The following is a 27,894-nucleotide window of genomic DNA, read 5'->3' as shown; positions in this document are numbered from 1 at the left end:
ATTTTTAATCTAGATAGTACCAGCTGGTGATGGTGACAGTTATCCTTATTGGGCTAGGAGGAGAATAAAGGAATCTGTGTGTTTGAGCAACTTCTAGCTAACTACTAATACATCATTAGCTGTAGTCTAGAGGGAAGAAAAAAAATTGCAACAGGCATAATTGGGAAAAATATGAAGAAATAATCGAAAATCTTTAATTGGGAAATAAAAATGGTGTGTTGTACATATATCTATGCACCAAAATCAATGTAATATTATAGGAGGATTTAAGTACTCACATTCACTGTTAACAAATCTGAGTGACACATACAACAAATGTAGGTCCTTCCCTAAATCTTGCTGGTTGTATAGTCTTATCAATGGTGTTTCCTTAGATCTCATCCTGTTCTGCAGACTTGCAGAAACTTCAGGTTGGGGTACTGAGCAATTTCTGAAGGCATGCAAATGTGATAAGAAATTATCTCTTATCCGCGAAAATACTGAAGGGACTGTGTGCTCATCCACTGTATGATATATCAGGCCAAAGTGCCTCTTAAGTACGTAACACTTTTGAAATTACAACCACAATTTGGAGTGAAAATTAAGATTTATGCATATATATATATATATATATATATATATATTTTCTTTAGAATTGTACAGCATATCTTTCATGTCCTGTGTAAGACTACACAGGATAGGTCACAGAAGAACATTTCTCATTTTTATTAGCACAAACATTCTGTTCAGTGTGTATTTAGCCAGAACTGTGAATTGATTTTGACTGCTCCTAAATCTATTTTTGAAGCTTGCCTACTTCACATTGTCTTTATTTCCTACACTTCATAGTTTGTTCTGTGTCACTTAAAAGCTATCAGAAACAGAGAGAGCATGACCCTTGAGTATTTCATAGCAACTTATCTTCAGTAGCATACAGCAAGCAAGTAGGCTTTCCTACTAAGGAGTTCCTCTTAGAATATAGAGACTTAACCTTGCCTTGCTGATATATTTTAATCTTTTTATAATGTCAAAATGGGACAAAAATAAACTAATTAGATTCTAGTTCAGGAGATATTCAGATGTTTCCCCACTATTGTAATTTCACCAGTCTGTAATATAAATGCTTTGCTGATGACCTGCGGACATCTTCTTCATCTTGCTAAGCAGTGCTTTGATCCTGGTGTGATATTTTATTTTATTTTATTTTTAGCAGAGCATGCACCAAAGGAGACACATTTGAAAGAAGGTATTTTCAGAACAGAGTGTATGCTATTTTCATATCAGCAAAACACCGTGGTCCACATAAAGATGTTATTATAAGCTACTATAAGTTCCAAAATTTCCATAATTTTCTTTTTAGCGTTATTTACGTTTGGACTTGAAGGTCTTTGAGGTCTTTTCCAACCTGAACAATTCTGTGATTCTGTGATTATATACAAGACAATTTATTATATCCAAATTTTTCACACTGCTATGTTTGAAATATCATTACACATTGCTATAGAATAAAATAGCTTTAGAAATTAGTGCTGAGTAGAACTGTATCACTATTATTACTGCAAAATCATTGATGGGTGTCACTGATCTTCACTCCCCCCTTCTTCCTCCCCCTCTTTTTCTTCCCCCCCTCCCATTTTATTGTTAATATATTTTGGTAATTTCTTATTTCATTTACCATGACTGATTAAAAATGTAGTACTTCATAATGTTTCAATACAAAATTGTCTTTTAGAAAAATAATAAAATATTTCTTTGTCCTGAAAAACTGAGATGAAAGAAAAAGTTTCTTCCACAGCTGAAGAATTATCTGTTAACATAGGAGCTATTATATGGTTAATTAAGAATATGTTTATTTGAGGTATGTGCTGTGTGCTCCACCAAAAAAAGGTAATGGTTGTGGTCCTAAGAGACGAAGTCCAGCTTGAAAGCTCCAATTTACCAGAGCACATGAGACTTGACATAGTTGCCCAAACTTTTATTTCAGAGGCATTTTTTATGTTTGGAGGTTTTTTTCCCCCTCTGGTAAAGTTTAAATTTGCAGTAAAAAAATAATTTCTTAAAAGAAATGTTTTGACTGTTTTGTGTGATTAATGATCTTGGATGCTATAAGCTGCACTAGCATATTTCAAGAAGACTATAGACAGACAGTTACTTTATGGAGGAATTGTAGTGACTGGATTTTGGAAAGAATTAAAAGTGGAAGATATTTTACACACGTAGTTTCTATTCTATTAAAAGTATATAATATGCTAAGACTCCTCCACCCCCCCCCCCCCTTCTTTTTTTTGTTCCCCAATTACAATTTTGTATCTTGGTTCTGAAATGAAAAAGAAATTTAATGAAACTTGCATTTTAAAAAGTGCTACACATACATAAAACCCATTTCTCCAGAAAAGAAAAAATGAATTAGAGATGGAACAATGGAATCAAAAAGCAGGTTGTCCTTTTCTTTCTGTAGGAGTAAAATGGTTGTGATAAATTTCTTCTTACGAATTCCATCTCAAACAGATGTTATTTAACCAGTTTTAAATGATGTTTTTCATAATCAATTTTATCATAATCTGCACTTAATTTAATGTAATCTTACACAGACAAAATGCAAACAATATCTAATTTCTGTGTGTGTGAATTAAAAACCACACACAAAAAAAGAAAGCGAGAGAATAATCACACTTCCTATTCTCAGCTTAAAAAGTGCAAGCTTTGCAAATCCTGTCTTAATCTATTATCATGTCAATTTGTATTATTTGTTTCTAGATTTGCTAAGAGGGTTTTTTTTTTTTAAAGTCCTGGCAAGCAAGAGAAAGATACTGAATCTAAAGGTCACAAGCATAGGGCCCCACTTGTAACAGCCTCTATCTGGAACTGTCATAGGGATTTGAGTTTATTTGAATATGCAGGACCCTGAATTTTGGTACTGTAGGTTTATTTGTGTTTCAAATGGACTTTCAAACTTCTCCTTTTTTTGTGATATCACCAGATAAGTTCTCAACAAATATCTTTATAGGCAGTGGAGAAAAAACTATCTAGAGATGAGGAGAAATCTAGTACAACAGAAACCTTTTTCCACCTGGAAAATGATTGAAATGAATGTTATATATATATGCATATATATATGTATGTATATCTTCTCCCTGTCCTTTCTTAGCTCTCACTTACTAGATCAGACATCAGTCTCTGGTACAGCAAGTTCCCAGGCAGAGGGGAATCTGCCTAACGCTCCCTTTTTTTTTAGTAAGACCATCCTGAGACCTCACTGCTAGAACACAAATGTTATCCACTATGATAACATGGGTAGATTCACCTAAGATTTTTCATGGTTTAAGAGGATAGCTTAAACACCTGAAAACCTCTGCTACACTTCAGCTCAGCTTTGAACAGCTACCCTTGTTGTTCAAAGCTCTCTGCATATCTTTGAAGAAATAGCCAGCAACTTTGGATTAAAATGTTCCAACTCAAATTGAAGCTCAATCCCCATTCTTCATCTGAGAAAAGAGCTATAATTGAGCATCCCTATTCCCTAGAATATGCAGTTTTATTTCACCTGGATAATATGGAAAATATTTTCCTTATGTTAAAAAATGTTATAAAATACTATTTCATAGTGGATATGCTATTACTGTATTCATGATAGTAAGAAAACAAGGCAAGATTGTTAAAAGAATATTAGCAACAGAAATGGATGCCACAAAATATGTAAAGAACACATATCTGTAAAAGCAGTTTAACATCTGAGAATAGAACCAATCAAGGATTTTCATCTTTTAACACAGTGTATACTTCACACAATGATACACCAAATGCTTTGTAGTAAAGGGCAACCTAGGGAGACAGTGAAAGCCTTTTACAGAGATCTGTAATAGCAATTCATATGCAGAAAATTGAACATTACCATATGGCAACATAAAAGAAACTGAATTCAGAAGGAGTTACCAGTACAAATGGATATATACTTTAGGGATGAATGGAACTGAATAATTGATTTCTAGAATATGACAACCACTCCAGCAATTCAGTTTTCAGATTGCATCTATTTTACTTTGAATTTCTTTTCTCTAGTGTATTACCAACTTTCTGGTTGGAAAATGCTTATTTCTTTGCATAAATATTTTCTAAACATGAGTATTATTTCTAGAAGACTCATTTGCTTTCTTTATAATTCCAGATTTTTTTACTGAATTACAAGAGAACTTCTAGATGATAGAAGATGATGTTGTATTTTCTGTATTTTTCCCAAGAAGAAGGGATAGATATGATGTTAGCTATCAATGTGAAGTTTTTCTAGCGGTTCTGCCGATATAAGCTATGGTAAGAGTCAATTATTATCTTTTATAAATTACAGTTCTTTTTAAGAATGTAGAAAAGTTTGGCCAGAGCTGCTGAGGATAAGTCAGTGAAATGAACTGTGTCCTTAGAAGTTGCCATATCTTTTCAGAAGCTCATGAACTACATGTTATCAGCATATTAATTACCAGTCTAATCATCAGGGAAATACATTCTCAGCTGAACAGAAGACAGGGTGGAAAGAGGGATGTGATACTTTCCAAAAAGTTTATTTATAATTAGCAATGTTTCTTGTAACAGAAAATTCTGGAGGGCTTTTTTTTTGGGGGGGAGGGGGGTGTTGGTGTTTTTTTTTTTTTTTTTTTTTTTTGTGGCTTCTTATTTTAATCTATGATCTGTTAACTGCATTTTTTTAAAATAAAAAAAAGTAAAGAGAATAGGACCATTTCATATAACTATTTTCATATTTTATAAATCTTTCCATCTCATACAGATGCTCTAACTCGCAGAGATCTATCTAATGTCTAGATATCACGGAAGTCAAGTTTGATGTGATTGCTGTTATAGAATAATCTTATGTCAATACATACTTATTTGTTCATACTGAGATCATAACAATACCACAATGTTACTTTTCTGATTCAGTGTTCTCAAAGTTCACTGTATTATTTTAAATGAGAATCTCTTACAAAGGGACTTATTTTTGGAAGTGAGGTAGGAGGTGGACTCCATTGAAGGCCAAATAAAAAAATAAAGAAAAATATCTTATAAAATCAATTTACTAAGCCTCAGAGTGCAAGATTAAAAACTAAACAGCTCTAGTGTTAGTATATTTTTTAAAGATTTTGAACAACTTCTTCGTAAGACTAAGTATGAGTTTCATGTTTCAGAGCCAGAATGCATTGCCTGTGTTGAAGTAAAAGAAAATGCTACTTTAACATACAGAATTAAATGTTACAAATGCTCAGTTTGTCAGATGTACACTAGTAAGCTAAACAAATTTGTATTTAGATTTAAATTTCTAATTACATGTATGTTAACTGGAGTGAGGTTCCAGTTTAATAATTGTATTTTATCCATTGACAGTACTGAAGTGTTTGCACTTGCCTATATTTTACAGGTCATTATTTTCAATTTTGTGCACCATGTTTCTCAGCTCTTTACAAGTCTCACATCTGATGCCAAATGCACACATCAAAAGACAATAAATATTTATCTCTGTTTCTGTAGCAATAAATTTTAGTAAAAAGACAAAAATATGAAAAAACTTGTGGATTAAAAATAAATGGATTTATCTCTAAAGGTTAAACTAACCCGTAGAAAATGAACAACATTATCCCTCATAACAATTGTTCTAGAAATAAATGCAGTTTTTTAAGCCTATAAGAAACTATTATTAGACATCTAATTGTCTTTTGTGAGAAAGCACCACAATTTTGTCATGTTGAGAGTACTCACTGTTGAGGACAGCAAAGTCCTCTGCAGTACAATCTTTCAGTAACTCTGATTGAGATTATGGTTTCCTTGGACATTATGAATGTTCACACTCCCAATTACTAAAGATAAATATTAGTGAAAGGCAGGATGGCAAAAATAATTGCAATAAGAAGGGAAGTGTTTTCATCCCTTTTTTAAGGATTCTGAGATTGATACTAGTTCTGTTATACATGCCAGCCCATTTTTAATACTTGCATTATTATCTTTACTTTCAATTTACATCTCCACAAAAGTGATCTTCACTTTCTTTGGGCTTGTAATTATCACTACACTCTTCTCTCCTACTTTCATCACTGCAGAGTATCCTCACCACTACCCTTTTATTTTTCAGCTTTGAGAAAAGAAGACTGAGAGGGGACCTGATCCAGGTCTATAAATATCTAAGGTGTAGGGGGCTGAATGGCATGGCTGGACTCTTTTCAGTGGTGAGTGGAGACAGGACAAGGGGAAACGGCCGGAAACTGCAGCATAGGAAGTTCTGCACAAATGTGCACAAGAACTTCTTCACAGTGAGGGTGATGGAGCACTGGAACAGGCTGCCCAGGGAGGTGGTGGAGTCTCCTTCTCTGGAGATGTTCAAGACCTGCCTGGATGCCTACCTGTGCGACCTGGTGTAGGGAACCTGCTTTGGCAGGGGGGTTGGACACGATGATCTCTGGAGGTCCCTTCCAACCCCTACAATTCTGTGATTCTGTGATTCTGTGATTTTAGTATGTGATTGTATTGTATTAGCAACAATCTTCATGTTTTTGCGTTTACTATATTTACATTACAAAGTAAATCTAGTGCTAACTTTTTAGTGTTCATAAAAATTGCCAGCAAATAAAGAAATAAAATGGAGGCATATCCATATACCCAAAATAGGTGAGAAGATATTTCAAAAGCTCTCATCTGCTTATTCATGAAAGTTCTTTCCACACAAATACTTAAAAAACAGGTACAACAGTATTTGATCTACTACGCATATTTACAGATTGAAATTTGAGAGAAATTTCTCTTAAATATGTGCAAAAAATCAAACTGTTCCTCTACTGGAGTGTACTACTTGGTCTCACTCTTGCTATTTGTTTAGGATGTTCAAATGCCCTGTTGTAAGAGCCATCTAAAGTACAGTTCCCATGGACAGAAATGCTGCACAGAGTAGATAAGACCATGATGCAGAAATGGTCCTTTGAATGAAAACAGAAAATACTCTAAAGCCTAAAAGTGTAATGTTGATTTTGTGGATCTAGCTACAAATATTTTTATATCCAAAATATGGCAAAAGTTGCTGATCCTTCTTTTGGTCCAACCCTAATAGTGGCCACATGAGAAAAACCATGGCTTCATGCCAGATATGTTTTATTTTTGTCACCCAGAAAAAGAGATGACAAAAAGGCCAGACTGTAGTCATCGAGATGAAATGGAAATCTTCTGCAGTCTGGAGATGGTAACAAGCTATTTGCAGACATGCCTCTGTGAAAATTTATGCCTGTGTTTTGGTAGAGTCTTAGGACACTTCCTTCATCAGTCTTAGCCAAGAAATATCTTGTTACAAGAAGACAAGGATGAAACAACCTCTGAAACATCCCAGATCAGACAGCTACATTGGCTTATGATGAGTAGGCCCCTTTCAGTCATGTGCCTATGGGCTCTGACAGCAACATGCTGCAACTTCAGATTCTGAACCCACTGTCATATTAACAATGCATTTCTCTTTATGGGAGAAGAGAAAGGGAACCCTTTTGAAAATCTTAAAAATGGATTAAGATGGAATGTTTTCCTACAACATCAGTCCAAATATGAAAAATCATTCATTGGATGATGCCTTGGTCTCCAAACCTATTTAGTCCTTGGATACCCTATTGAGACTGATAAATTGTATCACTAAATGTGCTCTTGAACCAGTTACACTTCAGAGAAAATTGGACTGTAATCTCAGGTGATAGATTCTTCAAGATAGATATTTACCTTTTGGTATACCATTCAATGGATACCAAATTCAAGTCAAACAGTCCAGGTAACACATCTTGTTATTATCAACTAATCAATCAACTTATCTTGTTATTATCAAATTATCAATTTGGAGTAAAAATGTGCCTAGTTTTTAAAAGCTTTACATCCTATCAACAATATCCCAAGCCTTTTAAATACATTTTCTTTTTCATTTAATAGGAGTTGAACTAAAGTTTTATGTTTCGGCATGGCAGTCTTCAAGTCTGGGAAGATTTATATTATAAATCCTACCTGTTTCATTCTTGTCTTGTTACTTGTTAACTAAGTAATTTTTTTTCAGAAGATTCAAAGGTAGACCTTATTTTAGGTCTTTTCATTGGCACAATGTAGTATGTTCTTACATCTTGTCATTATTTCTCCATAAATTTTCCTTATATATTCTTATTTCTAAACACCATTTCTATGCAGACATACATGTAATTCACAAAAACATTAATAAAAGATCTGTATACAGGGCAAGGCTACAAATAATATCGTTACAGTAATTTTATCAGTTTGATATGACTTTTTTCAGCTTTTCTAGATAATATTTAATTCTCGCAAAGAGAAAACATTTCAGCAAGTTTTATAAATTGAATTTCTGATTCAGTAATTTTCTTAAAGCACAATACTCGTGGTTGGTAGATAGAAATGTTAGTAATGACAGAATCCATACCACAGACATACTTGTTTACTCTGAATATACGTTGCAAAAAAATTGCCATCTATAGGGAAGCATCTGACCAACCTTTTATCACAGAAGATTCCACTTCACCTAAACAAAGAGAAAAACAAAAACAAAACAAATGGCAAATAAGAGGCTTCATAATAAAACCAAACCAAAGCAAAATACATATGCACAACACATTATTTCTCCTATTGACTCATTATCACTTTTAAATGCATTTTATTCCTTCTGTGCTGAAAGGCAAGCATCCTATTCTGAGTTTGGATTTTCACAGAATCTGTCTCTTATTGTAGAAGGTTTCTGGGTCTGGGACAGATAAATTCAGTGTGCAGTAGTAACCAAAGAAATTCCCAAATCTGTATTTGTGCTTCTGAATATAAAATTGTGATGATGTATTTACAATTTGCTTGAATGTATGCATGCACTCATGTTGTAAGGAAAGGTCCAGTGGTTCCAGTGGTAAACTGCAGATTATAAAATGAACGCACAGGATAGCAAGGTTGTAAATGTAACAGCACTTCTAGTGAAATCCATGGCAAAAGAGACTCAGTTTCAGAGGAACAATGAGCTATCAATTTGAATTTGAAGGATTCATCCTGGAAAATGAAGCTTTCTTTTTAAGGATACAAAGCAGTAAATTGTTTTCTGCCATTTCACACTACAGGTAGACATAGGTGAAATGCCACCTGGCTAATGGAACTGAAGTTTCCAAGCACTCCGAGCATTCAGATCTTGAGTATTTTCATGTCAGTTACTTTATGACCTTTCCTACTTCCTTTAACACATATACACTCAAGTACTTGAACACTCTAAAAGGGAGAAACACCATCCAGAGGGACCTGGACTCAAAAAGTGGGCACATGAAAATCTAATGAGTTTGAACAAGACCAAGTGGGAGGTGTTGCACTTGGGTCACAACAATCTCAGATACTAGTACAGACTGGGAGAAGAACTCATCAAGAACAGTCCTGTGGAGAAGGACTTGGGGGTCCTGATGGATGAAAAAGTGGACATGAACCAGCAGTGTGCTCTTGCAGCCCAGAAGGCCAACAGTATCCTGGGCTGCATCAAAAGAGGAGTGGCCAGCACTGCAAGAGAGGTTCCCTGCTGCTCCACCCTTGTGAGGTCCTATCTGGAGTACTGTGTCCAGGCCAGGGGTCCCAAGCACAAGAAGGATGCAGAGCTGTTGGAGTGAGTCCAAATTATGATCAAAGAGCTGGAGCAACCCCTCTATCAAGAGACATTGAGGAAGTTGGGCTTCTTTATCTTGGAGAAGAGAAGGCTGTGCAGCAACCTCATAGTGGACTTCCAGTTCTTGAAAGGAGCTTACTATCAAGAAGGGGAGCAAATTTTCACACAGTCTGGTAGTGATAGGACAAGGGGGAATGGCTTTAAACTGAAAGAGGAGAGATTCAGATTAGATATCAGGAAAAGATTTTTTACTAAGAAGGTGGTTAGGCACTGAAACAGGTTTCCCAGAAAGGTTATGGATGCCACATCTCTGGATGCATTCAAGGCCTAGTTGGATGGGATCTTGGGCAGCACAGTCTAGTAGGTGCAATCCTGCCCATGGCAGGGGGGTTGGGACTGGATGATCTTTAAGGTCCCCTCCAACTTAAGCCAGTCTATGATTTTATGACATTATTCTATGAACACAAAATGGTAAAAATAAAAAGTTTTGAAGTTTTATCAAGCTCTCAATATTACATATTTTCTGTTTCTCAACCATATAAGGGGATGGCTTTCTGTAGATCATACCTGAGAATAGGATATCCTGTTCACAAACTCACATGTAGCTGCTTATGTATCATTGTTCATATGTGGTACGAGTATATAAAGTTCATCCATACATTTAAAAGTGAATTTGATAATATCTCAAGCTTATGAACAAACAGGTAGAAGTCATTTTCAGTCTTTCTGGGGTAGACAAATTGAATAGAAAATAAATTATTTTGAAATGAAGATGTCACTCCTACACTCATCATTTCTCAATATGACCAATGCAGTGTGGCATAAAAATCCACTACTGCTCTGCTCACACAGAGCTATTTGTTTTTTTTTAATAACAGAAAGATAATTGTTTCCAAATTTGTTATGTTAGCAGCTTACTTTCATTTATCAGATGATGTCAGATGAAGAAAATTACTGTAATGATAACATCAAAATTTTTAGTAAAATGCATTGTTTGTAAATTGCCATCCAAACTACCCTTAGTCTAGTCAAAATTTTTTTTTCTTATATTTTTCTTTTAACAATATATTGTTCTGTCATTGGTATATAGAAACTAAATATATAAGTTTCTTGATCTACCTTATATTTTTACAGGCTAATTTTAGATTGTTGCTGATTAAAAGAAAATAGCTGTTGCCATGCTCTGAAGCAATATTCTGGTGCATATTTTTATTGTGATTTTGAAGTCTTATATAAATTAGTACTCTCTACTTCAAGATGTACTAATGGTAATATTTAATTCTGACAGCTTTTCTGTAATGGTACATTAAACATGAAATGAAAGCTAACAAAGAGATGAATTTATTCATTGGAATAGCCAGTAGATACTTTATCAGCAACAACATTCACTTTTATTTTGTTTGACCTTTCTGACTAAGAAGTTAAAGCTGAGTAAGCCAACATATTATACACAAAACAGCAATTAGTACAATTACAGAAATCTACATTATGAATACCTTCATCATTGTCATCATCGTCACTCCATATGATGTCAGACAGTAAAGAAATAAAGCCATAAAGCCAGTCAGTGGATTCTTCCAGTGTCTCATGAATGATTCTCAGTGGTTCTGTGCTGAGCTTGTTAACAGATCTTCCTGAGTGCAGAGTTTAAAAAAAAAAAAAAAAAAATAGAAAAAGATTTGGTGCTTAAGGTTAATCCACATTTTCTAGAAGACTAATTATACAACCTTCTTTAACAGAAACAATGATTTTTACTGTTGATTTTCGTTATTCAAATGTTTGAGAACAGCTTTCCTTCCTGTGCATGTAAATTGTCCTTGCAGTTAGCAAAGTGATTTATAGCCCAGTGGACAATGTGGTCTGATAGTGTTCTCCCAGTTCTGACTCTTCTTCTGAGGCTTTGTTGGGTTCAGTATAAATATAGATTTGATTCTACCCCATATTTAGACTTCTAGATAATTTCTTCCTTTCAGTCTAGTTTATTTCTCTGGCCGAGGTCCCCTGCCTCTTGATGTCTATTTAGTATTCACTACTGTTGGTTTCCCAGTCCTATGTCACATCTACCTTCAAGACTATTCTGACTGAGGAAACTGATAAGGCTTGGTTTAACTGCATGGACACTTCTCACCTTTCTCTTGGAGTACATGGAAAAAGTGAATAAAAGAAAACTGTGCATACTTGGGTCAAAACAAAACTGAGTCCAGGATGAAGGGGACAATGGAGCCCAAGTTGTGGCACACAACCAGATACACTCAAACACATAAACTCACAAATCTGTTTCTCTTACATTTTTTAGGGAGTTTCATTCACATATATGTGTGAATATTTAACTAGTTGCTGCCTTCTTGCTCCTGTAGGTCAACAAACAAGGAAGCTGCAACATTCCATATGCTCCATCTTCCTGGTTACTGCTATGGAAGAAAGGCCCCTCCACATGTCTTCAGTTGAGGGCGAACAATCACTAGTGATTAATATAAGTATTCCTTTAAAGGCTTTTCCAGTTATAATGTCACCAAATTTCTCCATACCCTGTTTGTGCTGACATAGTATTTCATGAGAAATCTCCAGTCATTCATTCTATGTTACTATCCATCATAACTGAAATAGTAGACTGTCCTGTGTATGCAAAGTTTGCACAGAAGTTTCACAGAAGTTTAAACAATTGAAGGTAAATCACAAATTCGATTTAATTCATTGGCCTAGTCTTGTTTCTAGTAGTTTAAATAGAAATACATATATTTAAATAGAAATAAAAACCACATCTCTGTTTACCACTCTTTTTTTGTATGCAAATACTTTTAAAAGAAATTAAATGTGAACTTCTTCACAACTACTTCTGGCTGCAGAGCTCTGACTCACAAGAACAAATCTTAGCAGTAATCAACAGTCTCACGTGAACTTGCAGGTTACAAAGACAGGCAAAGTGCAGGCTTGAAGCAATTTCTTTTTATGGCAGCAGCATGAACAGTTATTTTCTAGAAGTGCTGTAACAAAACGTATGAGTAAATTTATTTGAAATATAAATACAACAATGAATAACTCCTTTTACATCCTAGTAATTTTAAGTATAAAATTTTATTTAAAAATTATTGTTATTTCAGATCTGCTTATTGATAGTGTAGATCAAATAAATATTTTGGTTGGGGTGTATGGTGCTTTTTGTTTCCTGGAAATTGTATTATATAGATATATGCTACTGAACAATCAGGCACATCAGATAACTTAGTCATGCACACTGCTGAAATGACAACATTGTAAAGAAATATTAATTAATTCTTCTTCTAATGTACTGTTTTGTGCTAACATTTGCAACTGATTAAATAATTCAGAAAGATTTTGAGTAGTATACCAGGATGTATTGACTTTTCTTATTGTAAGGCATCTATTTATTTGCACTGGACTTCCATATTGAGGTCCAGAGATTTTAATTTTTCAACAGATTTGCCACAAATGACTTTCTCCGTTGTTTACAAGGAGAATTATATATGTATTATATAAATATGTACATTTATATTCAGACTATAAAAATAAATCTGTAACCTGAGCCTTGGTGCCATTTGCATTTACTCTAATTTAGAGATGCTAAAGTGTGTAAGTGGACACACAGAATTAAATGGCCAGAGGGGTATCAGCATAACTAAGCTTTAGATTCACAAGCAAGGGTGGTTAAACATCATACAGCTGTCCTAGTTTCTATCCTCATTTTCTGCCCACCCTGTACCCACTGGATGCTTAGGGATGGCTCAGCTGTTTCTACAGTCACAGAAATTTATAGCCACAGGGACCACATCTATAAACAAAACAAAAATTCTTGCCAGTGTATTTTAATATTTGAGGCTACATATTAGCAGTTCAAGAACTGCTTCACAGGTAGGAGAGCTGTCCCCCCAGGCAGGCATCGGAACTGCTCAGAGAAGATCTAAAAAGCAGAGGAAATTATTGCAACCACCCCAAGGCAAGCCATCTTTGCTGATGAATTAGAGCCTTCAACGTCATATCCTGGTCTTTAATTCATAACATCTTCATAGCAAACTGTGGAAAAGGGATTAGAAATCGTAAGTGTCCAGAGGCTAATTTTTCCGGGAATACCTACACTAACAGGCCAGAGCTGCAAATCCTGTTTCAAATAGAAAATTCAGAAAAAAATTGACTTGGGGCTTTGTAGATAAAACTTCAGTGGTATTTGCAAAATTAAACTTGCAAAATTAAACAGATCCATTTGCAGTGTGATTCAAGTGACATAGACTGGGAAAGTTTACTTGTGCACAGATCTTCTACTTAATTTTTAAAAAATATTTCCTGAATTTTTAAAATATCGGGCTAAGAGTAATAACTCATCTTAAAATGCTTATGAACACCACACCAGATAATCCTGAATGGAAAGAGCTACTGATCAAACCCATGCTTTTAGATTTCCCTGCAACTTTGTCAATAGGAGATTGTTCTTCCTCTAGCAGAACAAAACACACATGAAGCAAAGGAAAGAAAGCAATTTGAGAGAAAAAAAGCAGAAAGATGCCATTTAGCTCACACACATGCAAAGAAAGATTTTCATACTTCTGTATGAAGAGTATAGCTGAGAAATACACATTTCAAGATAAAATTTAAACTTGACATCTTCTTGCAATATAGATTTTTTAAAATTAAATTATTCTTTCTTTACAGATGTCCAGTAATGCTACAGCTTGATGACTTTTGTTTTCAATAGTCATGCATTCAACACATTCAGATTGGATTAATTGTCTTTTGCATAATTCTGTCTGGCTCTTCATGTCTTGTCAGACACTGCAATACAAAGTATTTATAATGCTAAACTGAAAATATACTTCTCTTATTAGCATGTGGTATATAACATATAATACATAATATATAATTTGTAATTAATCTATAACCATAATCTGTATTTATAATCATGAATGAATGATATTTGTAATCATGAATTAATGAATGTATATATAGATATGTATTTTATGTTGTGTCTGTTGTGCTGGGACTGCTGTGAGCAGCAGAGGCAGGACCCCGAAAATAAATTGTAAAGAGGCTTTATGAAGACAGCATAGTTCTCAAGTAAATCCAGGCTGTGAAGTTCTACTGTTAGTAGAACTGGTAAGTAGAAACTGAGGCAATTGTTCCTCTTAGATTATGTAGTAGAAAAATACAAAATGTTGATTGAGAATAGAGGAGGGAAAAGAGGAGGAAGGAAGAAAATGGTTACTAAACAGATTAAATTGAGGGACGAAACACAACACTGAAGGCCTTTTGTTAACATGATGTCATTTCATTTAATCACAGCTTAAACTCCGATCGTCCTATCTAGTCAAATGTACTGAAAGCCAGATGTTGAGTCCCTGGTGAATCTGGACTCTCTCAAAAGCCAACTCAGAAAGCTATTTTGACCTTCAGATAAGAAAAATTGTCACCTCCATCTCACATCCTTTTAGAATGATATGAATTAATTTCCAAACATGCTCTTCCTTTTTTTTATTTTATTTTCCTAGTGGGACCTTCAAATTTTTGGTTCCAGAATGCTCTAGAAAATGCTTAAATATGGAAGAATTATTGCTGACAGGGTACGAATTATAGTAAAATTGAAAGATTTTATACATTACTTTTCAAGAAAACCTTATCATAGGAAAACTCAACTGAATTTCCTAGTCGAGTATTTTTACCTCTTTTATGTATCTGCAAGGAAATTTGGAGTCTTGTTTGAATTTTCTTTAAAAACATGCACAAAGGTGGTTAAAATAATTTTCAAATATACTTTTGTTGTATATAAATGTTTCTGGAAACTCTCTATGTATTTTGAAGCCGGTTTTCATGCTCATTACATCTAAATTAAATTGCTATAATCCTTTGAAGCTCTCCAGCATTATTGTTGCAGAAACAATAATTTGGTTAAAAAGGTGAGCACAAGAATTCCAAGCAACTGATTTATCCCACTCTAAATTCTCCTTGACTCACAATTTCTACTCCAGTTGATTTGGAAATAGATGTTGTACCTTTAAAGTCAATTAATATTTCACCTTTCATTAGCTTCTTTAAAATCAAGCAATGATGATTTTCATAAAGTGACAAAGTCATTTCAACTGCAGTAAAATTGTGCTGTTTGAAAGCAAAAGAAAACTTTTTTTGGTTTGTTTTTAACTGGAACTGACAGTAAGTACTGTAACAGCAGCTTTTCACAACAGTAATTGGTTAATCACACAGTATGATTCATTGCAGTACCTCAAGCAAATTTGCTTATGTTTCAAAGTCTGTGTTATTTATTCATGTGAATTGCACAATAAAAAGTGGCTAATTGATTTATTTGTGCAAATGACTTCAGTTATGCTGGTTTTAATAACTCTGACAAAGAATGTGGTCTTCTATCAATCTTTCTCCTGTCAAATAGTTAAACATATAGTCAGAGTTAAACCTCTTTTAAAGTTATTTTTAAATGAATGTCTGTGAATTATTTAATATTGTTGGATTTTCATCAATTACATATTTTGACTTCACTGAATTGAATGCAATTAAAATACAAATGATGGTAATTATCTGGTGTAAAGACTGATCTATTAGATAGAACCTAATTCATTAATACTGACAAGATACAGCTGACGAAGACAGAATTTCTGTCATGTTTGATAAAATACAAAAGCTTAATACTAGTTCTTTATAATAAAACATATCCTAGTCTAGTAAAATATTCTGCTATAGTGATAAAATTATTTTAAATTGAAAGTTTATACTTTCTTAAGATTTGTGATAACTATTTTTAGTCTGGTCATCTGAATAGACTTTGGTGGCTATCAATGAATTACAGCTGTATAAAACAATTCTAAAAAAACTCAACCTCAGTATTTCCCAGAAATTCCCCTTGTATATGTACCTCAAATATAAATATGAAGATTGCATTCTGTACTAAACATTATCTCTTTCTAATATCAGCCTAAGATAATTGATCAGGTCCATAGCGGAAACCTCACATGAAACTGGACAAAAATATTTTATCCCAAAAGACAGCAGTTATAAATAGAGTATATTTATATAAAATGTGGAATATGAATAATAGAATACACGGAATATAAGTAGAATTTCCAAATTTTACAATTAAATTCACAGTGTTTCATAAAGTATCAAGAAATTTCTGATACTTTTGATATAGACAAATAAAAAAATGTGGACAGGAATGTAAGTTTAGCATCAGCTTTGTATGTTACTTATGTGACTTGGTTTGATATCAGGTGAAAGGCTTCAGATTTGCTGGATCAGACCTAAATGAAGTGTTGTTTTTTAAACAGCCAGATATTTAATCCAAAATATTTTGAATCTTTATTTTTCACTCATTCTGAAGTTTGTATTCTCTAACTGAGAGTACAGATTTTAACTTCACATTCATAATGCAGTCCCGTTAAATAATTGTCCAGTGATATTCAAAAATGCATTCATCATGATGAAGTGAATATCCCCCTGGTTATCGCTGATACTGAGTATCTGCTGACTGGAGGAATGACACTGACCAACCTGTCTCGGGTGTGAATGTTGGGAGCACTCTATTGTAATGAACTTTGCAGACCTGGGTTTAGCCGAGGAGCAGTGCTACTGCACCCTAGTACTCTGCTCATGTCCGTGCATTGTTACCTCAGCAAGCAGAGAGCACATGCACACACATATTCAGAACACTGCAGGCACAGCGTCTTTACCAGGTGGTAAACAGGGATCATCGCAACGCTGTGAATAGCTGGCTAGAGCGGATGACAACATGATGAACACAAGAAAGGCCAATAAAAAAAAGGGAGAAACAACATTAGCAGTCATGAACATCCTCAGTTGTTGCTCAAATAAATGAAGCAGTTACTGAGAGAAGTGACAACTTATTTAATCTTGGGGGCTGCTGTTATGAAGCAGAAATTGGAGTTCATTAAAAAGATAAACAACTACAAAGAGGATTCTTCCAGGAAAATCACTGCTTCAGGGTTCCAGTGGACAGTTATCCAGACATGTTAGATAATATAGTACAAATCACAGCAATTTAAAAATACTGTTAAATACAACACACGTATTTTCTAAAGTTATGCATTCTATTGCTAAAAAGAATACACGATACGTATAGGCAGCTCTAGTTATTTGGATTTCTTCCATAGCAAATAACAAGAAAGTCACATTTTTGGAATTGTTACTGAAATGAATTACAATCCTGAAGTATGGTTTCTATTTCATATCCCATGTAGCTTATTTAGGTATGTGAGTCTTCTTTCTCTTCTTGGCTCTTTTCCTGTCCATTGAATGAGGTTCTGAAATTTTATACTTTCAAGTTTGCGAGCTCATGAAGTTTGATCTATCAGGTTATGATCTTGCATATGTTGGACCATTTGAGATGTAGTACTTGAAGAACTACAGTATTTCATAGACTATCATTCTTCAGAGTACAAACTCATTTTCTAGGGGTTTTTAACTCAGCTGTAATATTTATTGCATTGTGAAACACAGGATGTAGGATATCTCCTGAGCACCCCTTCTTTAAGTTGAAATTCATAAATTCATCTTTAGCACCCCCACGCTCCCACGCTTTCTTTTTTTTTTTTTTTTTTTTTTTGTGTGTGTAGTCATTTTGGAAAGCAATGAAAAAAATTTTTTTTGGATGTTAGGTACATTTGTAGAATTTGAACAATTTAATTAAGAACCTTGAAAAGCTGTTTACTTATGCTTTAGACTGACACCTGTAAATACAGTAAAAATTGTATTTTAAAAGATTACATCAGTGTTTTGGTCAAAGATATCCACGATATCCAAGATATTTCATTTTATATTTCATATTTCATATTTTATACTTTATTTTTTATATTTTTATATTTTATATTTTTATTATTTTACATTCCACTCCTGCATTCCATTGGAGATTTTTCTTGGGCTTTGCATGTCTGGAAAACCTTTTAGCAATTATTTTAATTTGGTGATACTTTTAAACACCCCTTGCACTGAGAGGCAAAAATATTTGTTCTATTTGTTTGCTGGCACTTTAAGCAAAAACAAAAGTAAGTTAATTTTATTAGTAAAATTGGAAAAAATACCAATCTTAATATAAGTACTCTCTTCTTTTTTTTTTCCTCTCAATTTTTAGAAGTTATAATTGAACATAAATGCAACAGAATGACTGTATTAGGATAAAACTCCAGAAGAAAAATGAATGTATGTGGGTTGGTCCAAAAGTAGTGCCTCCTTTTTTTTACTGTATTGGCCCACGACATCAGAAGTGGCTGTTGGTGGTATGACAGTAGGAGTTGAACCTTCTCACCAGTATTCTGTTACATTTGTTGCCTTGTGATAGGTGGCAGCAGAGAGGCTGTCTGACAAATGGTATCTGACATGAAAGTGCGTATGAAGCAAAGGTGTGTCACTGATTTCCTCCATTTAGAAAAAAGTCATGACTGTCATTGATGCTTGCTGAATGTTGATGGAAACCAAAGTGTGAATGACAGGACAGTGAGTCAGTTGGTGGCGACAGTGAGTGTGTCACCTCTGCTGGTGTAGATTTTTATGAGCACATCAGGCAGATTCTTGCTCACCACTGTTGAAAATGCATAGCTAATGGTGGCCACCATGAAAAATAGTGTTTTGTAGCTAATAATTTGATCTATCAAATAGACTTGTTGTGTTCCTTGTATCTGTTGTCGTTTCCATGGAAATAAATAGGAGACATTACTTTTATGGCAACCTAGTTACATGTTCCTGATAATGTTTATCTCAAAAAAATAGAGAAATAAATAAATAGACAAATAAAGTAATAGGCAAGTAGTAGTGTAGTAGAGTAGCTGTCTTTTTTGAATTCCACTTGTCATAATCAGGTTTTGAAATTTACAATTTTTTCATGCAGAAGACTGGAACAAAAAATGTGCCAACTACACAGCACAAATTACTTAGAGTCCTGTTCACCATTTTCTTGGGTCTTTTTCTCTTCAAAATACAGATGTTAAAATGAAAACTAGGGTCTTAATTTTTTGTTTGTTTGTTTTCCTTTACTGGAAAATATGTATATCACTCTGGATACCCAGGACCTTCCAAAACAAAAGTGACCATAAACTAAAGACAGGGAAATGGTGATTTCAGACTGTGTTAGTCAGAAGCTGATGTCCAAGAGCCCAGAACAATTTGGCCAGTTGTTTTCCTATTATCTACCTTAAAAGAAAGGAAAAAAGAAAAATAAAAAGCATTAAGGAGAACATCTTACTGATATAATCCTTGCAGTTTCGCATTGAGGCAGCAGCTCTATGTCTCCATTGATAGGCATTACCTCCACAGAGATCTGCCTTGGCTGGAGATCTCTAAAATGCCTCTTTTGGTTGAGAACAATGAATTATCTACAAGGAAGGTCCTATCCTTTTTGCATTTATGAATGTGATTAAAAGAAAATGGGAACCTGCATTTCCCATGTCTTGTGCCCTTTTTGCTTATTATTTTCTAGCTATTTGGGGGTTTTGTACATTTGCTGAGGTTCCACTAGGTTTGTCCTAGTCTGGCTCTTAGGTGACTGGCAACATCACTGTCAATTTACTCTGAATGTTACAATCTGAATCTGAAATTAGGGTAATGTTAATTATGTGTAATTGGTCATGGAGAGGGTGGGGAATTCTGAGCCCTTTATTCGCCCATTAGCAAATGCAGATTCCTGGGCAATCAAAACTTGGAACTGAAATAATCTTAAATTATTTAGTTACATGTACTAATTAAAATATATGATCCAGCTATGTGTACAAGAAATGCATGAAATACATTCATGAATTATGAAGCCAATTAGTGAAATAAATGTTTTTGAACTTTAGGGATGGAAGTAATTACAAATTGTTGCAAAGCACGCATAAAACAAAAATGAATCTTTTTGCTTTTCTAGAAATATTGAGAATGTATAAGAGATCTCCCAGTGTGGTATGCTACTTATTGCATATTCATACATGTTACGTACTACATGAGTTTTATAGTGTGATAGCCTTTTGTAATGCATGTCTTCTTCAAACGACACTAGAAATATTTCAGTCATGTTTACAGTTTTCCAAATAACATGATAGGAATGCAAGTTTTCATTACATTTATTTCAGGATGAGAACAAATACTTCATTTTCATATTGTTATATGTGTGATAAATCTCAATTAGCATAAATCTTCAAAATTTCCAAACTTGAGTTTGATACCGTAGTTCTCAAAAAGCAAAATCTGTGGGTTGGTTTTCTATAACCAGTAGGAATTAGGAGGAGCAAATCTAAGTATATTCCTTAGATATGCAGAACCTGGCCTGGCCTATTATGTCTACAAACTGCTGTTTTCTTCTACAGTCAGTTCTGTGCAGAATAGTCATTAATAGTGACTTTGCTATGGAATTGGCATTTCTTGCTCATAAATATGATGAAAGTCTGTCATGGGAGTCACTAGGTCAGTGGGTGCCAGCATGTAGGTGTGTGACATTTTACCCAGCAATCTCAGCTCAGGTTCTTGCTTCCTGCAAACCTGGTAGAGGGCTAGCTCTGCAGATGTGCACAGTGTATTTTTAACTGCACTAACAAGTGACTGAAATCTTGACTACGATGGCTCACAGATTCACACCCCATATATGAGGCTGGGGAAATCCACCCCAGATTTGTGAAGTCCAATGAGATCTCTGGCAATGTGCTTTCTAAATACCTTATTAAATTCTGACAGAGGTTTTCATAGAATCATATAATCATGTAGACATGGATCAGAGGCATCCCTGAAATTCATCTAGTGCAATCCTTCTCAGCAAGGGACTTCTGCTACCACTGGAGCCAGATAGCCATGACCAGCTCACAAAGTCTCAAAGACTTCCAAGGATGGAAAATCTGCAGTCTTAGTGTTGCTCTACCCTCATGATAAGGATTTTGTTCCCAGTGTCCAACATAAACCTCCTGTGACACAACTTCAGGCCATTTCACCTTGTTATATCACCTGATACTACAGGAAAATCATCTTGGTAACTGTTTGTCATCTACTACTTTTTCAGCTGCCCTTTGAAAGAGTGTGTTGCTCTTAGATCAAATCTCGGTTCCCTCTTCGACAGACTAAACAAGTTTTCCTCTCAGCTTTTCCCTGCCTATTTTCTAGAGTTGAGCTTAATGGAACTTCAAGGAAAGAAATCTGAAAAAAAAATGTATGCACTGACTTAAGAAAGGCAAGTTCTACCTCAGGAAAAAAAAGACACTGAATGTTATGTGTTTTGTACATAAAAAAAAATACACAGTCACATTTAATTTATTTGGCATCTTTCATTTACATTTAAAAACTAATAAATTAAATTTAATCATGCTTGAAAAATTAAATTTACAGCAATGAAAGTAATGATTAAGATTTTTTAAACTGTATGTTATTCAAGGAAGAATGTCATTGTAAAATGAAACTATTCCTGGATTTTAGATTTAAGGGGTCACTTAAAACATGCTCCAAGTTTTCCTTCACAGCTCCACTGGAGGCAAAGGCCACACTGTCAGAGGGTGAAAATAATTTCAGTATCAGTACTCCCAGCCAGGTGACTCTATGTGAAGTCTTCAGCTATTGCCACAGGTGGGTTTCAGCTGGACAACTGCAGCTGATTAGGAAGTCAGGAGCTGAAACCCTGGCCATAATAAAAGCTATACAGCCACCGTTATGTATCCGTAAAAATAGAAAGCAGTCTGATAAATCTAGGTCTGAAGGAGCACAGTAGTTCTTTCATTTAACATTTCACCATTAATAGATTATTTAAATGTTGCTTTAATTAATCATGTAGGAACAGAAATATATTTGGGAAGAAAAAGACTTGAACCCATGAAAGTACTGAAATATCATCACTCAGAGATCTCTACAAAATATGAACTCCTTCTGCAGATTAAATTTTACATTATTTTGTTTCTACTGCCTGGTCTGAAAATGTCAGTTTGCATCAGTGCCCTTGGGATTTAAGCTCATTTAACCAATACAACGTGAACATCAGATTTCCATCTGCCTAGAAATTTTCCCTCAGTCCACCAAAAAAATATAGTTTTGCATTGCTTAATATTACCCTGAGTAGTATACAGAGCATGCATAAGCTGACAGCTAGTCTATGAATTGCTTAGTTTAGGAGTTTTGTCTAAGGCATACCCTTGTTCCTTACTGAAAAAATAGTAAGAATATGATTGACTGATAGTTAATATGGAAAATTACAAGCAAAATATGGTGGTTGCTCTCCCTTGGTTTATGTCCATTTTGCCACATTTTTTTGGGTGTTCATATTAAAATCTGATGCTTGTGTAGAAAGGGTCACTCAGAAGGAAGTTTCTACGTTACTGAAACTCAAGTGAATTCCTTCTGAAAACAAATTAGAAGTAAAAAATTAAAATGAGATCTGCCATACATTTTGTCTATATTCCAAGCTTCTGTGTCATCCATCAAATCAGAATTAGTAGGTTTCTTTCAAGCTCTTTGCCTCAAAAGATTTTTCAGCGAATCTTGAGGTCAATATTGATTTACAGCAGGACTAAAATCTATGGATTTATCAGTAAGCTAATAAAATGGCTGAATTTCTATTCCTAGTTAATTATTGTTATAGATGAGGTCACTGTAGAGCTGGTGTTCTTCTTTAGAAAAGAAAAGGACCTTCATCATTTCTTTTCTAGTTTTGCTTCACATATTCCCCAGTCACTACAGCCTGCTTATCTCATGCTTGCTGAATAGTATGCTTTAAAAACAAAAATTTATTTTAATTTCTGTTATACATGACTGCCAGCTACAAGGTATAAAAATCAAGTAATGATGAGCTCATTTTTATTCACCATTTCTTTCTTCTCATTCCTCAACCAGAATCATAGTCCTTGTGCCAAATGAATATGCCTTGCCCTCAAAAACCAATCTATTCCCAAACTTGATCCTGTATACTCAGTTTGACCAATCTTAAAATGCCTAAGGGTATGGTTATGGCTTAGCTAATGCTAAGAATCTGTCTTTCTGTACTTACGAGTTTTGCAGATGAATTTACAGTTAGTATGTTTACAAATGGTGTTTTTCATATTTTTTGTGATGGAATTGTATAAGCAGATGTCAGAATACTTAAGGAAACTAAGAGAAATTTGAAAATATATTTAAGAAGATGGAAATTAATAATTCATTTTATTAGTTTTGAAATATTTTTATATTGAAATTGCAAAACAGAAATCTGAGCATGTATGCTCATATGCATATCATATGACTGTCAACATATACATTTTCCAGGATAAAGATGGGCTGCAAAATGGAAAGATTTAAATAATAACGACTTATGAAGTATAAATGAATATATTCTGACGTTTCTCACAATATCTTCCCTAACAGTAAACTCAGCAGAGACAGTGTGCTGACTCTAAGAAGGTATTCATTCATATTTACATAATACACACACCTTCATAATTTTTTAAATTTTTATATAAAATATATCAAACAAAAGATGCTGAGTTTTACCTGCAAAGGCTTTGTAATCCACCAAGTCAAACATTACAATAGCTACTGCTGACCAGGTAACAATCAGAGCCACAACAAGAAGCCATGCTGCTGGGGAGCTGAATGTTGTCACAAGGTCTTCTGTAACTGATTTCTTGCCCATTCTCATGGATGATGGAACAGATCCATTCTTACCATCTGTTATTGTAGTGGTCGTAGACATACGTCCTAGGCAAGTAAAAGCAAAGGAATGAGAATATAAAACTTGGAGCCTAAGATGCAAGAATTTGACTGTTGTATTGAAATACATCTATTCTCAGAACATGTAAATTAAAAGTAAATATTACAAAAGTAAATATTACATTTTCTGAAAGAAGATTTTCCTGAACTAGGGCCACAATTAGTAAATTTTATTTGAATGCAAACATGGTGAAATAGCCATGACTGGCCTTTTTGTTTATGATGTGACATTTTTCAGTCTGCCACAGATAGCTACAGACCTAGGAGAGTGATTGATGAAAACATCAAATATTATTACCCTCCAAAGGACTGTATTGTTATGGGCTGTAGGCCAGATTCTTAGGTGATGTGATTAAGTGTACTTCCATTATCTGTAATGGAGCTAACGCATTTATGCCACTTGAGGTTTGGCTTGAATTCTGCTGTCAAGGACGTTTATATCCCATTTTATCCAACAGAAACACAAAAGATTTAAACATACAGTATCATTACACTCCAAGGAAGCTTGTACCTGATTTTTAAATACCTTAGATCTTCTCATTTTCACATAATTAAATTATCTCTTTAGAAGAAAGAGTTACAATGCCAAAGTAGGCTTAATTTCAAAAAGCATTCATTGGTTTGGTCCCAGTAAGAAGGTAGGAAGGTGAATACTAACATTAACTAAGTTAACTGTTGCTATAAATTAAATGTTTAATGGAGAGTTAAAAAGTTAATCTACTTTTTCTTAGGGTATTGAGAAAAACTATTTCTCCACACAAATCTTAATTTTGGTAAATGAAAACTGACAGCATTTGAAATGCTCCATATTATTCTTCCTCATAAAATACAGTGATAGCCTAAAAAATCTTGGTTGGTAGTTGTTTTCCAGAATATAAAACAATAAAAGTAAAAATATTCATAGCTTCACAGTTAAAAACAGTAGAACATGTTACTCCACCAGCTTAGTCTACAAATCTGCTGGTAACCTACTGTTAAGCTACTGTATGATATATATGATATGACATATGTTCCCAGTGTAGGTGGGTTCATTTTTTAACAACTCTCAATAAATGTCAGTGATTTTAGGGACCTTTGTCCACACAGAGGTCTGAACTTTCAAGGAATAAGGTGATGCCTGATTTTCTCATACCTCTATTTCTCACCTTGATATCAAATATGTTCCTTTGCAGCTACTCAACCAAAAGCTAATAATTTTCTAGGATGATAGGGGTATAGAAAGTGAAAGAGCTGCACTACACAAAGATGAATATACTCCCCACTACCATTTTTGCAGTACTTATGGTGCAATCCTGATGTTTTTCCCTGCCTTGTCCTTCATTTTGAGTGCCCAAATGTTGTGTGCTTTGTTGTCCATCTCCTACTGATCTTAACTTCTTTCCCAAATCTAGCAGTCCTGCTATTTTCACAATTAGATCAGTAAAGAAAGATGGGACAAGTATAGGCAGCATTATTCACAAATCTAATTAGCTGTACTTGCTCTCTTCCTCTGAAAAATATTCACGGAATCACAGAACCGGAGGAGTTGGAAGGGACCTCAAGAGAACATCAAGTCCAAACCCCTGCTAAAGCAGGTAGCCTACAATAGATTGCACAGGTAGGCATCCAGACCAGTCTAGAATATCTCCCTAAATGAGATTCTACAACCCCTCTGGGCAACCTGTGCCAGTGTCCAGTTACCCTTACCGTAAATTTCTTCTGCATATTAGTACGGAATTTCTTACGTATGTTCAAGTTTTAGGCCATTGCTCCTTGTTCCACACAAAACCGAGAAGAGCCTGGCCTCATCTATTTCCCTCCCACCTCCCTCTAGTTATTTATAAACATTTGTCAGATCCCCTCTCAGTCTCCTCCCCAGGCTGAACAGACCTAGGTTACTTCAATCTTTTCTCCTACAGGAGATGCTCCAGGTCCTTAATTATCTTTGAGTCCTTCCACTGGACTCCTAGGAAATCCAGTACTACAGTTGAGCAGAGCTTCTGCCCAAGCAGACATATTTGCTGCCTTGAAATCAACTGCTGGAGCCTATCAAGTGTCCCTTTCCCACTTGAGAGGTGTCACTCAGCAACAGGTTAAAATCAAATTCCAGACATTCCCACCCATATAATTAGCATTTTCATGCCCAAGACCAATTTCTCTGCCTGTGTTATAGCCAACCAGAATCCAAGCCAGTTTAGTATACTTAGATGAACATTGCAGTAGGTTAGGAGATTTGTGAACACATCAGCAGTCCCAGATGTGGGGGTGGCAACATCTTTTTTAATAGTGGAGGGTGCAGCTGAAGGCTGTTAAAATTTCAGCCATCCAATTTCAGCCCACTGCCACATCTGTGAGAGCCTCCTGGCGCACAGAGTTGTGATTGTTAATGATTTTCAATGGGGCTAGGAACTTTTAAAAGTTATGCACATTTCATAAAAAGATTATTCCAGAGATATATACATTTGACTCCACATCACAATTTCTCATGCACACAGAACTGCCCCATCAGGTCACAAATATCACATTTGCATCAACAGATTGATTTGCTAAATTCTAAACCGCTGAAACACTGAGATTCTTACTAATCCTTTGGCTTCAGTCTTGTCACTTAGGATACAATCTAAAGACCCATAAGGTCTCAGAGGTATAAATAAACCTTGACAATCAGTGACAATGTTGAGGAGAATACTGTGCAACTTTTAGAGTTTAGGGTGAACTTGTAGTTCTGGCAGTTAACCCCTTTGGGTTAGTGAGCTGAGTTCTCCTTAAGGCATAATAAGCATAGGGAGTCTATGGTCAAGGAATGAAGAAATGGGCAATTTAGCATCTAGGCTTCCCAGTACCCCTGAAGAAAAATTAGAAAAAGAAAAAAAAAAAAAAAAAAAACCAGCCCTATACTGTCCAGACTCATTCAAATATAAAATAGTCATTTCCTGTATTTATGTTATTTCCTACATATCTTCTGTATTACAGCCTTCATCCTGAGAATAGAATTTTAAAAAATTAAAAAATCAAGTAGAATACTTAATGCAAAACGTAATTTTAAGACTGGGTAATACTGGATGTATTAAAAACAAAGGGCTATCCATGCTGCTAGGAAGAAGGAGGTTGCTGTTTTTTAAATAATAACATTACTTCTAGGGCAATTCAGTTGAGACTTGAGAAGCCTCAGAGCAGTCTGCCTTTAAATGGAAGAGATAGTAGATTTTGACTTCTCTATTCTGCTTCCCAGATGAACACTCCAATAAACAGACTACAGAGTGCTCTGGATTAGGGTCATTAATGGCTCCTGTTCAACTTATTTCACTTCACTTGGAATATTTAAATATTAATTAAGGGAGTAGAAAACAGAAAGAATGACTGTATAAATTTACACTGTATGTTAAACTCTCGCTTGAGCCTTGGGCTTTAACCCAGTGACCTTATCAATTCACCACTCTTGTGGCAGGCTGGAATCTGAATCTACAGAAGGAGGATGCCAGAGGGAGAAAAGAGGTAGAGATTAGAACCCTTTGGAGAAGGACTGGGCAATGTGTATACAATAATCTGATGCATTCTTTAAGGTCCATCATATCATCTTCACTGAGCGTGCAGACTGCTGCAGCTCTGATGATAATTACTATTTTCCCATACACATAAAAATA

At 34.7% G+C, this 27,894-nt stretch overlaps 1 protein-coding gene across 1 annotated transcript in view; it reads right to left on the bottom strand.

Moving 5' to 3' along the window:
• Window positions 1-27,894, bottom strand: part of TRDN (triadin) — a gene marked incomplete at both ends in the record, with an annotated part of 195,594 nt that overhangs the window by 146,334 nt on the left and 21,366 nt on the right. Inside the window, 3 exons of the mRNA XM_079550350.1 lie at window positions 11,110-11,247; window positions 17,299-17,340; window positions 24,053-24,259. Of these exons, the coding sequence (XP_079406476.1) occupies window positions 11,110-11,247; window positions 17,299-17,340; window positions 24,053-24,259 (387 nt within the window). The remainder of the gene's footprint in view (window positions 1-11,109; window positions 11,248-17,298; window positions 17,341-24,052; window positions 24,260-27,894) is intronic.

The sequence above is a fragment of the Tetrao urogallus genome (assembly GCF_951394365.1).
Source record: "Tetrao urogallus genome assembly, chromosome: 2".
NCBI lineage: Eukaryota > Metazoa > Chordata > Aves > Galliformes > Phasianidae > Tetrao > Tetrao urogallus.
Note: the sequence above shows the minus strand (reverse complement) of the source record. Positions and strands in the feature narration are given on the sequence as shown.